General features: G+C 42.6%; 1 protein-coding gene and 1 long non-coding RNA gene across 5 annotated transcripts in view; both read right to left on the bottom strand.

Moving 5' to 3' along the window:
* The window catches only part of atp2b3b (ATPase plasma membrane Ca2+ transporting 3b), a 60,710-nt gene extending 53,314 nt beyond the window's left edge, over nucleotides 1–7,396 (bottom strand). For 2 of the 4 annotated variants that reach the window (XM_067591281.1, XM_067591278.1), the window contains exons 1-2: nucleotides 6,794–7,396; nucleotides 1,528–2,347 (exon numbers count right to left, since the gene is read on the bottom strand). In XM_067591281.1, coding sequence (XP_067447382.1) covers nucleotides 1,528–1,777 — 250 coding nt within the window. In that variant the 5' untranslated portion in view covers nucleotides 1,778–2,347; nucleotides 6,794–7,396. The remainder of the gene's footprint in view (nucleotides 1–1,527; nucleotides 2,348–6,793) is intronic. The other 2 variants (XM_067591279.1, XM_067591280.1) reach the window with 2 other exon arrangements.
* A 5,168-nt stretch (nucleotides 7,397–12,564) lies between these two features.
* Nucleotides 12,565–14,874, bottom strand: LOC137183998 (uncharacterized). The gene is made up of 2 exons (XR_010928595.1): nucleotides 14,410–14,874; nucleotides 12,565–14,364 (listed from the first exon to the last, which is right to left on the bottom strand). It is a non-coding gene; the product is annotated as an uncharacterized lncRNA (long non-coding RNA).
* Nucleotides 14,875–17,401: the final 2,527 nt, after the last annotated feature.

The raw sequence follows: 17,401 nt of genomic DNA, 5'->3' as shown, positions 1-17,401 counted from the left end.
TCTCTCTCTCTCTCTCTCACACACACACACACACACACACACACACACACACACACCTCATAGACTTTGCTTACACTTGAACAAACACACACACACAGCCATCTTCCTCCGTTCACCCCTCTCCCTCACCATCTCCATCTCACAGTTCTCGGTCATCTTTCTCTCTCTTGCTGACTTCTCTCTGCTGTTGTGTTGCTAGGTTACAAACTAGTTGAAGGAGTGGGTGTAGTGTGGTACCACACCCCTGTTAGAACATGCAAGTGTGCACATTCACATACACATGCTAAAGACACAACACACACTAAGACCCAAATTCTACTCTCACTAGTCATTACAGATCTTTGATCGGCATAACCATATTAACTTTGTGTGTGTGTGTGAGTAAGTGAGCGAAAGAGTGAGTGAGAGAGTGTTTAAATTTGCAAGTGACAGGTATCAATAAAATTTACAGCAACAGTGCAGAAACAATAAGTCCATTAATTGATAAGTAAAATGCTGAAACGGGTGGATTGGTTGTTTTTTAAAAGATAATTCTTAAATAATCTGCAGATTAATCAACCATGAAAATAATAGTTAGTTGCAGCCCTAAAATGAATAATTGATCAATTAATGGAATTCTCAATAGCTAAATCAATAATCAAATAGGTGTAGCCCTATGCATAAACCCATATTTACAGACACTGTGTCTGCAATAATTGCATGCGTGCAATCAGAGATTCCAGTCAGTCTCTGCACACTTTTACTCCAATCATCCATTTATTAATTTACTCTATCAGCTTTCCAATCATTCATCCACTATAATCCCCTCATTCATTCATCAATCAATCAATCAATCAATCCATCCATCCATGTTCTCTGGGCACACAACACAACCAAAGCTGCTTTCTTTCCAGGATTACACTCCAGGAGTAAAATGTGTTTTTACTGTTTGCATTCATTTCATTCTACTTCCCTCTGTTTCATTTGTTGCACTGCAGTGAAGTTGCACGAAATGGAATTCATGTTATCTCGGTCACTTTCTGTGATCAAAACATTTTGTCAGCGTGTTAGTGTTAAAACTTAATTTGGGACTGTTATAGAATGATTGGTGACAATGGCTTAGCAGTTCCATTTGTTGGAGGCAAATGATGATGATGTAGAAATCAGACAGATGATTTGGACGCAGTTAGCAGCGACGTGGGTAATGCAGTGGTGTTGATGTGTGACTCCAGCCGAGAGTACAATGTCATCCATCCTTCCACTCCTCATTCAGATAATCTCGGTGTACCAATTCATCTCCCCACTACCTCATCTCCATTCATCCACAAATCCATCCATCCATCCATCCAGCACGCCAGCAAACTATTCACCCATTCATGTGTCTATTCATCCAACCAACCATTCTTCCATCGGCCTATTTATACATCTGTGCACTCACCCATTCATCCATCTAGCCATCTACTCTATTATTCATCCAACTATCCACCCACCCACCCATCTACTTTTTTTTTAACCCTTTCAACCATTGGTTCATCCATGCCTGCTCACCATCAGTGGTGCTGGACTGTAGTCTCTGGCAGAGCCCCTCTGTGTCTCCGTAGCTGTCCTGGATCTTATTCAGGGCATCAGCCCCTCGGAGCTCCATCAGCTCCCTCAGCTCTTCGACCGTGACCCCAAAGTCTCCCCCTGCATGGCGGCCATCTGCCCTTCCTCCACCTCCACCCCCTCCTCGAGTCCCTTTGGGATAAAACTCCACCGCGCTGTTTGCCATTTCACCCATTGTGGCTGTTGTTGACATGTCAGAAAGTTTCTTTTTCTATTTTGGTCCTCCTTTCTCTCCGTAGTCTGTCCTCAACTCAGTTCCCCTTTTGTTTGGTTGGTGGAAAGTGGCTCATGTGCTCAACAGTCAGAGTCTCGGTTCTGTCTTGATTTCTTGCTTAAAAATGTTTAATTATAATGATAAGCCTAACCCCTTTTTTTAATTAAAAGGGCAATGAAGGGGTGTTTATTTTTTTTCTCCTCACTATCTTGGCCTAGCCTCCCACTGCTCCTTTAATTCTCCATAATCGGAGGAGGAGGGTGAGGGGGATGAAGGACAGCGAGCAGGGGTACTTCAGAAGCGTGACGTCTGAATGAATCCAGCTTTCTTTTCCTTCGTCTCCTCTGCAACTCCGCTCTTTCCTCGTTTCTGTCCCCCTCCCTCCAGGGTCACGGCCAGTCCATGGACGGACGGGCTGATAGACTGACAGGCGGGAATGAAGGGATGATGGATGGATGGAGAGAGGGGCGAGCGAGGCAAAGGCGGCTGATAAATCAGAGACAGGAAGTGGATCCAGTTCAGAGGTAGTTACTGCTGCACCACCAGGACCTAAGAGGCAAAGAGGAGATAAAACATTACCACTCTGTTCTATTGATCTCACTTGCTATCATTACATCAAACCGTTTCTGATGCAGAGATGAGACTTGATTCAGATGTGAAACTTTGATGCAATTGCTAAAATCAATTCAATCATCACATCAATACATCTGATTATCTATTAAAGTATGGTCATTATTAGTATAATCATAGCTCTGTAAGCACAAACATCTACTCAGTTTCCACACATTAAGCTGCCTTGATAAAACCTGTATTAATTCATTTTTTGGCCACTTAGGGGCAGTGCAACAAGCTGTAAACACAACATTGATACATTGTCACCTTTTAAAGTTGATATGGCTAATATGTTAGCAAAGATAGGTTTATTTACACATAGAGCAGACACATTTGGAGTCATGATTTTGGCCATGTGATGAATGTGAGACCTATATTCACTCTCCTTTTTCATCTCTGGCTCGTTAGCTGCTAAATGTTCCACTGTGTTCACCAGCTAGTTGTTCACTTTGTCTGGCTGTATTTTGGAGCTGGGCAGGTAACATATAGGCAGCTTTTGTGGAACTGCAGCGTTGTGTCTCTGTGGGTTTGTCACTACAAGCATCACATTTCACATTACATGCAGTCGATTCATTCATTATTAATATAACAATACTGATTATAGCATCTTTAAATACAGTATTTTCAGATTCAGACTGAGGTTTGCATCATCACCAACCTGTAACAAGAGTCTTTTGCTTTCAGCCACTGAGAATTATAATATGCGTATCAGGGTGTTAAAAAAATAATATTGACTTGGACCTGTACTGGATATCATTACATCACCACATTCCTGAATAAACTGGCATTATTCTATATCGTGCTTTTTGTAAACAAATCCCAATGACAGCCAACAACGTGTTAGTCTGTCTCAGTATTTTCAAACTTCCCTAGCCCACTGGTTCTTACTGAAGATGTAAATCTTTAAAAACAAGACACTGATATATAGGTTCATTTTTAAAAAGGCTTAATAATTTCTCTCAATGGCTGGGCATTGTAGTTTTTAGCGAACATCGCTCAAACAGAAGGAAATACTGTATTTGTTGGGGATTGTTTTCAACCACGGATAAATACATGCTAGTGAGTATTTCCAGCCGCAGGACAGTGTATGTGGGATTGAGTGTGTGTGGGATTAAGTGTGTGTGTGTGTGTTCAGGGTAATGGAGGAACATGTCACCCAATGCAACGGTGTGGCTCGTTGAGGTGTAGTTTTTTGTGATAGTTTTTGGACAACAATGGAGCTCTAAGGCACAGAGGAATGAGATAGACACACAGCTGTTAATCACATCCACATGCCTTATAGGTGAGATTAATTCACTTCCAATATATTAAATCTAACAAGAGGTTTGTGAAACCTAAAAAAAATCCCAGAAACTTCCTTAAGTGAGTTGCTCTTGTTGAATCCACTGAAAAACAACCCATCTCTGGAACTGATTGAATTAAAATGAATCTTACAACGATAACGTTCAGTACCGCCTAGTAGAACAGCAACTTGCTTTCCTTCCACCACCCTGACAAAGCTTCATCCCAAATGCGCAATTAGCACCAGCTGTAACTAAATATTCTCAGCATCACACATGACACAACATATTCTGATCAGGCTATTTTACATAAGGATGACTTAGGAGCATAAAAAAAACAGAACTGAAGCTCATCATTAATTCCTTCTCTCCTCCCTCCTCTCCACTCTTCACTCTCCCTCAGCTCCCTCTGCCTCTTGCATCTTCTCCCTCCCTTTTTTCCTCCCTGGCCTGCAATGCCTCTATCCTGACTGAGTGTTAGTTTATGACTGAGTCACCCTGCTCTGCCTTAGAAGCTTCCTCTCCTTCTCTATCTTTTCTTATTTTCCTGCTCTTTGACCTATCTGTCTATCTATATGCATTTACCTTCTAATTTTGTGTGTGTGTGTCTTGTCTTGTGATGTGTCATTGCTTGTTATTATTTTACCTTCATTTCCCCTCTCCTGACTCCCTCATTTTGTCATTCTTCTCCCTGTCTATCTGCTTCCTGCTACTGCAATCATTTATTTACTCAGCCAGTTTTATTCCCAGATTTTATAACGCACACGCAAGATAAAGCTCTTCTGCTCAGCCTCCTAACTATCCTAACTAACTCTACTAACTAACTAACTAACTAACCGTGTCTTTCTGTTTGTCCCAGAGCTTTGATGTGTGCCGTGCACGTGTACGTGTGCACATGTGAGCCTGCCTTACATAAATTGCGGAAAAAAAAAAAAAACACTTTGTTTCTCAATTTGTTACGCATTCTTAACTCTTACATACACACACACACTCACAAAATACAGTCTGCTTAAGCCACAGGATGTAAGCATCGCGAATATACAGCAAACACACAAGACACTGAGGCTCAGGCCCGGAGACATCACCTATATGATCTCTCTAATGACACACACACAAATGTATCATACAGAGAGAGAGAGAGAGGGGGGGGGGGGCTGCTCCGGATGAAAATGTGTTTGAACATGAAGAGTCAGACAAAAGGTCACCACAATCCTCAGCGGCCTGCCGATTTATCCTGAATGCTAGCTCTGCTTCTCCGCACACCATCCCTCAAACAGTTGGAGCAATTAGATTTTTTTTGTTTTGTTTTGGTTTTTTTTTAAGAAAGTAGCCACTCTTTTCCCTCAGGTATTTTCCCTTTATCGTGGCAGCAGGAAGGTTGGGAAGGGTACACAGTTGGGAAGACACACGAGAGAAGTTCCTCATGGGATCTGATTCTAGGCCAACGGGGCCTTGTATGCTTTGTGACTCTGTGTGTGTGTGTGTGTGTGTGCTGGATGGGGCAACCCAGGCTACATACACACACTTGAGCACATGACTAAACAAGTATGTGTGTACTCATGTGTTCCTGTCTGCACTTCTTGTGCACACAATCGTGATCCCAGGTGAGTTTGTTCACATCACTGCCCTGTGACTGTGCTGTGGCCTCCACCCACACTTGTCAGGATTTCGTCTCCCCGCTTACACTGGCTAGCCTGCAGACCACCTGTGTACCTGCAGTCCTACTTTCTGACAGGCATCTGAAGAGTCACCTCTGGCGGGGCCCTTGTATCTGGGCTGCTGCCTGCCGTTGCTGGCTCAGCGCCAGTCACACACTTCTGTAATGCCCAGCAGGAATAGCACACTTAGAATTCGACACAGTCAGTGGCTGAAACCATTAAAGGTGAGCCACCAACAGGGCAGAGATAGCTGCATTACCGTAGAGCACATTACAGTAACTGTGTGATAACGGAGAAAGTTTGACAGAGGGATTATTTGTTTGTACTTGAAAAGAGAGGGGGTTGCCTTTAAAACTGATCAATGTCCACTCTGGTGTGTATCCATCTCTCTTACATCTCACACACATGCTCTCACACTCAACATCCCATGTCTCTCCCACATAAGCTACTATCCACTTCCACCCAATGCTACACACGCGCGCGCGCGCGTGCACGCACGTGCACGCACACACACAAACACACACACACATAAACATTTATACTTGCAAGTACCGGCAAGACTGTTCAGTTCTGAATGGCCTCATTCAATAGTGTGTTTCCCATACAAAACGACCTTTCCTGGTCACCTTCAGACGTGCGTGAGCGTCATCCCCCTGCTCATCCTCATCCTCAACTCACATATGGCAACAAGAGGAGGTCCTGATTGAAACTAAGACACTACAATGTAGGCCTACTAAAACTGCAAGGAGAGAGAGAGAGAGAGACAGAGAGAGAGAGAGAGAGAGAGAGAGAGAGAGAGAGAGAGAGAGAGAGAGTATGGTGCGCCACTTGCCTACCCTATGTCCCTCCGCAAGGTTACCGGCCCGGCCACCGCCGGCCCGCTCTGCCAAACTCACACCCACCCTGCGCCAGGCGACTTCTGAAGGTCCCTCCGGCCAAAGATCATTACCAGATCAAACCGACACCTCCGCAGCCTAGCGCTGCAGGTGCGACGCGCACCCAATCGAATCGCCTATAGCCTGGTATATACTGGCGCCCGGGAAAACCAAGAGACAAGCCGAAGAATAGCGCATGCTGCTCGGTGAAAATGTTGCATTGCAGCCCTTCATCAACTGACACAGGACAGGAAAGGATGGATGGACGGGTGGATGGAGGGATGGATGGATAGGCTATGTATCATTAGCTCTACACACACGCGCGCACACTCATACACACATATTCCCTCATAATGTCACAGCGCTGTCTGCCAGGGTATTATGGTATGTCCTACTGTATAGGCTATTATAATAGCTCTGTAAGGCCTGTGATGAGAAATGCCACATAAGGCCCTGTTAAATTCTGCAAACCTCCCTACATGCTATTAATGAATCACAGCGCGAGCAACACATCTTCACTAATAAAAACGGCCCTCGGGGTAAATAACAGTCACGCACGCGGGCACTCACCGACTCACCGTGCAGGCCGAGCTCAAGGACATCAGCATCAACGCGCGGGCGGGGAGGCAGAATCCCCGTTAATCTGCGTGTGAGTGGAGCGGAGAATGTCCCACACCGGATGAGAGGATACAGAGGGGACCAGGGCGGCTGCAGCTCCGGTTGCCTGGAGTCCGAAGGAATGGAAGGATGAGAGACGACGACGACGGTGCTGATGAATATTCCTCCCCGCGCGGTCACCTGACGGTTGGTCGGCTGAGTTCTGCGGCGGTTTGAGGAGAGAGAGACAGAGAGAGAGAGAGAGTGAAAAGAGAGAGAGAGAGAGGATGCGCCGGGCTGAGGGTTTAAACACCTCCGTTGTGGGGAGGGGGGTGAGAGGGGGGGGGCAGCTGGACGAGGGGTAGCTGCTCCCAGCTATGAGAGCTGCTAATTTGAATGAATTCGGTTAACTGTTAAGGACACTGGGAGAAAAAGAAAAGAAACGCCGCGGTGAGAGGAGAAGCTCATGCGACATCTTTGGTGGAGGAGGAGGGGAAGGAGGGTTGAGCGCTGCGAGAGCCCGCGCGCACAGGAGCTCGGTCGCAGCATCAGCTAGAGGAACCGAGCGGGGAGGGGAGTAGGGAAGCTCTATACGTCACCCCCCACCTACTCGGCTGCGTGATGACGACACCAGATACACCGCAGCGTACGTTTTTAGTGTAGTTAAAAATGCTAACCGACCCCGACATGCAGATGATCTCAAACATGTCTTGTTTATGACATATTCTCCTAGTTTAGCCGTTTGCATTTGAATTTTTCCAATAACACACCTGTCACAAATTTGTAATAATGTGTATGCTGGTGCTTAACCTATAATGTTAATTTTGGGACTGAACATGCCTGCAGGGAGCCTAATCATCCCATTATCATTTGGAGGTTATGAACGAACAGTTGTGCAATATCACTATTATACAACAATTGAAAACTTCATTCTGCAAACAAACACTTAACATGCTAGTCTGCCCCCAAACATCCAAAACAGATACAATGACTTGTGAATTTACAAGGTAGTCTATAGGCTTCACTTATTTTATATTCAAAGGGCCAAGATCACCATAAAGCCCATATTTCTTTCAAATTTTTGTGTTCCCATTTCCAAACACATTCCAAAGAACATACAATAAAGGGCATCTATATGCACAATAGAACCAGTAATCTAACAAACTATGGGTCATGCATTAACATTTGTGTGAAAAAGTTGAAAAAGTATTTTTATATTAATTTATTAATTGCACTTTAGCTTCAGACCCTCATAGGTCTGCATGGGCAGGAGGCAGATGCAAAATTGTGGCTTGACACCATTAAAGAGAGACAAAAAAGAAAGGAGGGTTTAAATCAGGCAGATGGAGTTTCAAAATTGGTATTTAGATGTGAAGAAAGAACCTAAACATGAAATGGGAAATGACTTGAAATAACTGTGTATACTGTACAGCAAGTGGGTAATAAAACAGTGGACAAGGAGGACCTCTTATCAAAATGAGTCACACTTATACATAGTGGTGGAAAAAGTACTCACATCCTTTACTTAATAACAGTAGTACAACAATGTAAAAATACTCCATTGTATGTTAAAGTCCTTTATTCAAAATCTCTTACTTACTTCACTCAAAAATGTGTTTTTCTTCTTGTTCCTTCAGTTGGATGTTGTTCTCTTCACTGTGCAGAATGATGTATGTGCAGTTTGTTTTCACACCCATCTGCTGAAGGGGGAAAAGTTTCTCTGTGCTCACTTTCAATCTCAGTTTAAGGCACGTATCTACGAACATGATTTGTGACATCACAACTAGTTCGGAAACCAATCAGTATGCGTCTTGTGTGTCATGTGAAAACGTGAAACCTTCAGTGCACAATCATTGAGAATGGACTTTTCAGTGACGTAGGAGACATCTTGTGTCCAGCAGTTCAACTTTTTAAATTTTTTACTGCATATATTTACTTTCATATTAATAGATTTTGGATTTTTCAGTTAGGGGGAAGGAGTAAATGTCATTCTAAGAATTTCTAACAAGCTAAATTAAGTTTTTTGTGTAAAAACCATATCAGACACAAATTATTATTTAAAGCAGTCTTTTATAATAATAATAGTAATAATAATAATGATAATAATAATGCATTTCATTTGTACTGCACATTTCATTAGCTGTGAATCTCAAAGTGCTACAGTGTTAAAAAAAACAAACAACAAAAAACATATCACATATAACATAAAGAAAATAACAAGAGTTAAGATGAAAAAGCCTTCCTGAATAAAAAGACCTGTTTTAAAGGAGTCTAGGGTCTGTGCTGCCCTCTGATGGTTGGGAAGGCTGCTCCACAAGCGTGGTGCAGCAGAGCATATAGGTATGTCTTATAACATAACATTATATCAAAAATTAAAGCAGTAGTTCATTTGGACTTTTCTCCAGTCAGTGCTTTTTTTGTGAAATATTGGATAATTTGTCCTTTTGGGGCCTCATACAGTTATTGAAATGAAGTCCTTGAATAATTTTAAAGGGGAAATCTTTAGTTGAACTCCAAAACATGACAAGGAGCCCCAAGTAGACACTGATTCTTTACAATGGGTCACAAGCCAAAAAGGTTGGGAACCACTGGTTTAATCTTTGGCGTTGCATTGTATTTTATAAGCTGCTCATACTTTTTTTTAAATGTAAAATCTAAATGTGAAAGTAACCAATAACAGGAGTAACTATATCTGTCAGATAAATGTTGTGGAGTACAACATTTCCCTCTGAAATGTAGTGAAATAGAAATATAAAGTAGCAGAAAATGGAAATACTGAAGTAAAGTGCAGTATCAAAACTGTACTTTCCAACATTGCTTATACAATATGTCTTCAAGCTACTGTAACTTCTGGTACGTCATAGTAACATTAAAACTTGCAATCTAAATGTTTGTTTTGCTTTTATATCCTTGGTTGATACATATCCATGGTTCAACATGTAACCAGTTTATGAAAGGAGATGATTTTTACATTTCTGGATGCAGCAGTTTATATGAGATGAAGAGAACTGAGTGCTTTGTACATGCATTGATATCCATATCCAGAAAAAGAGTGCCACAGACTTAAACTCAAACTTGCTGGACTCACTGTCTGACAAGTGCAGTGCAAAAACACTACATTTACTGTAGCTGGGGACACTGTGGGGCCCACTCAAAGTGCCCTGGAGGGTTGGGAAGCACTTGGCTTATGGATCTTGGTGAAACGACATTGTTGACTGATGGGTTTAGAAGCAGCGGATCCTTTCTCTTCTGCTCAGTGTGACCAAACAAAGCAGAGGCCTAAGGTGCTGTCCGCAGTCCTGAAAGCTATCACACCCTGGTGCTGAAGAACAAAGAATCATATGTTCATTTTATGCAGCCCCCCCCCCCCCCCACCAACACATACACATAAACACACACCAGCCTCCCATCCGCATGCATGGCTATATCCAACTGGTTACTGTCAAAGCTTGTTATGCAGCCAGTGTGAGGAGAAAGAGGAGAAATGTATTTATAGATGAATCAGATGAACTTATTAATAGATATCCTCCACACTGCAGGGAGATGGACCACAGACTTGCCCATCCATGCAGGCACACACACACACATATACACACATGCACACACCCATCTTGATGAAAAGCTTTGTTGCTGATTTTATCTTTCACTCCTCTTATCTTTAACTGTTCCACACTATCTCCCAGAAATGCATGCAAAAAAAATCTGACATACTTTCATTGAAGTTGAGCATTAATCTGTTTTATTATTTCCGCGATACACACAAAATATGTCCTCTATCTCCTTTCAAACATCTAATCTGGAAAATAGGTGGAAACTTGTAAGAATACAAGTTGTGCCTGATTAATGGTCAAGTTACATAAATATTGTGCTGGGTGAAGGAACATTTGGTCTGCTACAAACACTCTCAACTGGCATTTGACTTGGCAAACACAAATTTCCTTCACAAGCATATGTTCAAATAATTCTGGACATTAAGCTCTTTTTTTGATTAGTACTGATCATAAACATCCATGAAAAATCAATCACATTCTCATTTATTCAGACCAATTCATTCAATCTTACAGGAATATTAGCAAAATAAAATGGCCTGTGTAATTGTGTAAATGTGTAAAGAAATTCATCACTTTCATTACATTTACCTGTATATACATAAACATTTTTGGCAGATAAATGTAACCACTGTGGTACACATAACACAAAAAAATATTAACAAGAAAAACACCTGAATAATCTTTTAACAAACCCAGACCATATGACGTGACAGACTCATATCTATCCATTATAAATATACTGTCACAAGCTGCTGCTCAGTCCCTCTCCGCAGTCACACTCCTCCCCAGCCCTCTGCATTGCTGTCCGTCTCTGTCTCCAGCCCCTGCTCTCTTCTCCCAGCCATGTGCTTTCCTCCAACTCCCCAGACCTGCCATCCTCAAGCTGTTCCCCAAATGCCCTTGGACTTTCCCTCCTTTCTCCATCTACACACCTGTTTGCTCACCTGTAACTCATTCCCTCATGAGACACTCACTACTTATACCAGTCCATTTCCTTTGTTCTCCGGCAGTTTGTCATAGTTGCTTCTATGGACTCTCACGTTCTAGCCAACCTGACCCTGATCCTGATTCTGCCTGTTCCTGATCATATTCTTGTCTGTTCCTGTTCCTTCTGTTACCTGTTCCTGTACCTGTTCCTCCGATTTTTGACATTTGGACTGATTTTGACTTCCCTGCCTGTCTTGCCCTGATTTGGACTGATTCTCATTTTGAACTGTAAGCCTGTTTTTCTGATTTTTGAGCATTAAAGCCCCCTCATTCAACCTGTCTGTCAAGCCTGCATTAGGGTCTTTCACCTGTCTGTCCTGTTCTCATTCATGACAGTACGAACTGGCCAGAAATTGACTCAGCAGACATTCACCGGCTCTGTTTGCCTTTTTCCTGGCATGACTTTGGAGTGACACAGGATGGTTTTGTTATGAAGAGTCAGGCTTCTTTGAGTCCCTTCTTTGAGACCCTAACCCTTTTCTGGAAGCAGGACCCTGAATATGCCCAGTTGTTGGCATTTTACGTATGTCAACACTTCTCCTCATCCCATTTCTCCCATGCCTGTCTCCTCCTGTGCCTCCTCTGCACTTCAGCCTGCACTTTGGCCTGCACCTCAGCCCTAATCTCGGCCTGCACACCGGACTACTCGCAACCAGTCTGCACCCCAGTTGATTAGGCTCAGGTTCATGAGCCTGCAGCCTGCCTGCCCTGAGCTGGCTAGCCTGCTACCTGCCTGTCCTGATCCTGCATGCCCTGAACCCCAGGAGCCTTATATGGAACCACTGAGGAGCCACCTCAATGTCCAGCGGTCACCCTTTTCACGGGTACCATAGAGTCTCCAAAAAGAGGCGTGGACCCCATGGCTCTCAACACCACTGGCTCTCTTAGTTGTCCAGTGCCAAAGAGTCTCCTCTGCCCTGAGCCGTCGACCACCCCTGCTGACATCCAGCCTGTTCCTGAGCCATCAGCTGCATTGCCAACGCCCAGCCTGTTCCTGTGCTCACACTAAATCCTCACATTAAATCTTTCCCTCACAGAGTTGATTCTGTGAGTAAAAGTATCACAGCCATAGTCCAGATCATGAGAGGACAGTACATCATCCCAGTTCAAGCTGTTTAATTTTATTGATAAATTCTTCTTGCTTAGCTCTGGGTATGCATTGAGGGATCATTGTCTTAGTTGCCGTGGTCTTAAATCTACTTTTAGTCAGTTTTCTCACACATAGGGTTAGGTTATGATCTGACAAGCCAGTGATTACATTATAACTTTTAGTTATTCTTTCTGGTTTGTTAGTAAATATCAGATCAATTTGTGTACTGGAGCATTTTGCAATCCTAGTTGGGCCTTTTACTAGTTGTTCTAGTTGGAATTTCTCTGTGATCATTTTTAGTTTTTTCCTCTTAGTTTTATCCTCCCAGTTCACATTAAAATCACCCATAAGTAATAATTCTTTGTTGAGATTGCACTCTTTCAAGACTTCTCTGAGTTGATCATAGAAAGTGTCTTCTGCAGAAGGGGGCCTATAGATACCTATGATGTTTAAAGACATTTGCTGGGATAACATTATTTTTATCCCAACATATTCTAACGTGTTACCCACATTATAAACCACACGTTCACATTTGATGTTGTCTCACATAAAAAAGCACCCCTCCTCCTCTTCCATCAGGTCTGTTTCTTCTGAAACATTGGTATCCAGGCACTGTGAACACACTTGCAGGAGTTGTTTGTTTCAACCATGTTTCAATCAGACAGAGAAAGTCCAGATTTGAGTCAGACACAAGATGAGTTAGCTGATTGCTCTTTACAGTAATGCTTCTGATGTTAAAATGTCCACCGAATAGCCACCTCGGTTTCAACTTCGGGTCCCATAAGACTTTTGTATGATTGACAGTTTGGGAGGTTTTGAATAACTTCTTCCTCCTCACTGCTGGGTTTCGACACGCAGTGGTGTCAACAGCAGGTTTTGTGAGAGGGACACTGGACCTATCAAGGTTTCCACAGCCTGGTAGTGAAAAGTCATTCATTGAGACATCGTGCCTGGTGTTAACAAAGTTTAGTCTTTTAAGGGAGAAACCTGGCTCAGAAAGTTGCTGCTCATTCATCACTGGCACCAGACACACTCGGGCACAAATCAGCATCTCCAGGGCTGGTCCAGGATTTAGCTGAACATCTCCGGAGAGCAGGATCAGCATGAAGAGGAGACCTACTATTCTCCAAAATGGGGTGGCAGATGACCGGTCCACTGGATCGGTGATTCGCTCTGGTACCTGGGCTTGTCCGTGCCGCAGGACAGAGGAATAGATTGCAAAATATCCCAGTAAGTTATGATGAAAACTCACTGTAGGAGCGTCAACTGGCCATGAGCCAGCATTTGTCCCAAGCCCAATCACTCAGTGTCCCAGTTGTTTTCCATCAGTGTTGATTGCTCTGGCCAGACAGACATGTACAGGCAATACAGCAGTGAGTACCAACAGTAGTCCAAAAAGCACGCCATGAAACACAGCCCATGTGTTTTTGCTGAAGAAACACTGCTTTGAACTTGACGCAGTTTTTGACAGGCATGCTCTGTGGTATGGTAAACGGCTTCGGATGTCCGTCCTATGTAGCAATCCCATCCAGGATCCCAGTGGCCACAGGGTAGAAGCTCCTCTTAAGACCCTTAGCAACGGCCTAGTGCACCCAGAACCTCCTCTTGACCTCAGTGGGGAGAAAAGGCCGCCATCCCGGGCTTAGGAACCAGGGCCGTTTTCTTCGATGTTGAGATGGATGTACAGATGGTCTCACTTGATGTTTAATCTGATGTTTACATTTGAAAACCTGGACTGGCCTGGTAGCAGAGTTGGCAGGGGGGTGAGCTGACCATCTCCCCATCCCAATGAGTGACCCCCAGTCATATGCCATCACTTCTTGAGTCCAGAGTGCACAGAGAGGCTCCAGCATGCGTGTATTACATTACCAGCAAGGATCCTTTAAGTTTTCTTCTTGTTTACAAAAAAAACTCTTCTGTTAGCTTCTTTAGTGCTGTATCTCCTTTGAAATATTGGTAACAGCAGTTAGCAGTTGACAGCTAGCTAGTTGTTTTGATTTGAAAAATATATCCAAAGATGATGTTTTCTCTTCTGTTCTTGCTGATCAATGCTATTACTTCTTCTATAGAGACCTTTCTGAAGATTTTTGAGTGTTAATTTGCAAAATGTTCCACTTTTTTGGGTCCAAATTTGAGATGTAATCAGTAGCTCACTCACAGTTTTTAAAAGACTTGAATGTATTAGCCATTTTAAACACATCTGAATTAGCCACAAATTTATTTCCCAGAAACTTTCTGGTATGCCAAATTAAAATGCCAAGCTGCAACACCAGCTTTGTCTGAAATCACTATTTACTATATAGTGCTCTATATATTTTAACTGTGTCCGAAGGCCTAGTGTCCGAGGTATGCACACTACTTTCTGCAAACAATCCCATAATGCAATGTGTCACATTTTATAGATTCAAAGAAAGAGACTCTACAGCAGACAGTGATGATGCAAAATGATGATGATTTGAGAGTGGGTGAAATCTTGATTTTGCTTTTCACTGTTGACTGAACCTTTACTCAATATGAGTGAATGAGGAAGTGATTTTGGACACCAGAGTTTTTCCTCCCACTGTCTCTTAGGTTGGGGGTTCATCTTCCTGCTGTCAACATTTTCTGGCAAAGTTAGAAACATTTTGGTTATTTCACAGGAAAGATTTTGCTTTCCTCACTGGTTTGGAATGAGCAGGACTCAGTTGGAAAAGGGTAATGTCAGTTTTGCAACAGTTTTCAGTAAAATATCCCCAATAACGCCACCAGCAGGTCAAAGTTTTCACTCAGGCAGTGAAATATCTCAAATCTACCTGATCGATTGGCACAAAATTTGGCTTTTTGACTTTTCCTCCACCACCATCATGAGGCTGATATTTGTAGTTTGACAATAGGATGGATGCCATCAAATTTGATACAGTAATTCATGCACCCTTCAAGATTAATTGTAATACAGTAAATTTGGTTTATCTCTCACATATCATAGTGCCATCATCCGGTCAAAATTTGTATTTGTCCAATACTTTGGTTTATTACCAAATAGACCTACCTGCAAAGCTAATGACATTCCCATCAGCTTCAGCTGTACTTGTGTTTAGTGCTAATTAGCAAACATTAGCATGCTAACACACTAAACTAATATGGTGAACATGGTTAACATTACACCAGCTAATCAGCATGTTAGCATTGGCATTTAGCTTTATTGCTGTGCTGAAGTACAGTCTAACAGAGCCACTAGCATGGCTTTAGACTATCTTGTTGAATCCATCTGCAGTAACAGATTGTTTTGGCCACTTGGGGGCAGCAGAAATAAGTTGCGAACACTGTTGTATCCTTTTAAGGTGATATGAGGAACCTGTTGCTTGATTTACACATCCAGCAGTTAAGGACAACATTATTCATTATTCATTTAGAGTTTAGTTTTTTTTTTCATTTAGTGTTTCTGTCGACCTGATGTATGTAAGTCCAATATTCACTCTCTTTTAGCTCGTTTTGCTCTCTACCAACTCCTGAGGGAAATATCTGGCTCTTTAGCTGCTAAATGTGCTACTATGTTCACCAGCTAGTCCACAGCTAACTGTCTGTTTACCATTTGGTGCTGAGCAGATAATGTACAGTGGGTTTTTAGAGATTTTTCTCTGAAAAAAACAGCTGAAAGGACACTATGAGAGTGGTAAGAGTGAATCAAAACGTTAAAGTTGCACTAGACAGTTGAGACAATGAGCTGAAACTGGCTACAAAGCTCTGCACAGCTGAGGGGAGTTGCAGAGTAGCTGATAATTCTCTATAGATTCATCACTATGAGTGACACTTCTGACATCGCACATCATCATTTGATACATTGTTAATATAAAAAACAAATATCTCTCTTCTCACAAAAGTTAAGGCATGTACAAATTGCGCTTGTTTGACATCTCCCTCACCATTGTGTTGGTTTTGTTGTCTGCGTTAGAATAGGATAACTTACCCTGTTATCACTCTTATTAGTACATGATGACATCACGCAATTCCCAGTATAGCTCCACTAACTTCAACCTGACTGGAGGTCTAATCAGCCAAGTGACTGAATTTTTTCTGAACTCTTCTGATTTTTACCTATATAGAAATAAATATTTGTCGTTATGAAAAAATATTTAAGATTTCAAACCAAGTTTTCTGGGGCTTTAATGCTTTGAAAGTCAATATTTGTATTAATGTTGCCAGTAAGACAGAGTACATCTTGAATGATCTTGATAGACTTTTGACTGACTGTTTGATGGTTTTGTCTGTCTGCTGGCCCATCCATCTTTTCATCTCACTGTTTACATGGATGATGAATCATGCACACTGCTCTTTTTGCTCCACCCCTCAATACTAAGAGCGTGCACTCACACACACACACACACACAGTATTAGCTCAATCTATTGTCTACGCATTAGGCATTTAGAGTGTTTAGGGGCACTTGGTTGATGTCTAATAGGTCTGAGGCTGAAGGTTGCAGAGCTTTTATCTGTTCAAGGGCACTCAACTCTTGGACTGTAGGTCTGATATAACATTAACATCAAAAACTGTCATTTTAATTTATACACACATGCACACAGTTGGTCGGGTGTGTGACCTTCTGACTTCCCCTCAAGCCCACAGTAAAGGCTGAAGTGATGTGTAAGCATATCCGAGGCATACAGCGGAGAGGAGTGGCAATCAGAGGAGGCAGGAGAGTGCTGAAGTGTGATACAAACATAAGCTCCCCTCCTTCACTCACAATTTTCTCTCTCAAACTCCTTCCCTAGCTCCTCTTTCTCCTCACCCCACCCTCCATACCCTACATTCCCCTTTCCTTACCCCCTCCAAATCTCATCCATCCATGTCACTCTTTTTCCCTACTCCTCTGACTCCTTCCCTCAGTACTCCTTCCCATGTTATGGTTAATTTATGGAGTCTGGCTGAACATGCACCCTCTCCATTATTAATATAACATTAGGGAGACAGAGGGA

The sequence above is a fragment of the Thunnus thynnus genome, chromosome 6 (genome assembly GCF_963924715.1).
Source record: "Thunnus thynnus chromosome 6, fThuThy2.1, whole genome shotgun sequence".
In the NCBI taxonomy this organism is placed as follows: domain Eukaryota; kingdom Metazoa; phylum Chordata; class Actinopteri; order Scombriformes; family Scombridae; genus Thunnus; species Thunnus thynnus.
Note: the sequence above shows the minus strand (reverse complement) of the source record. Positions and strands in the feature narration are given on the sequence as shown.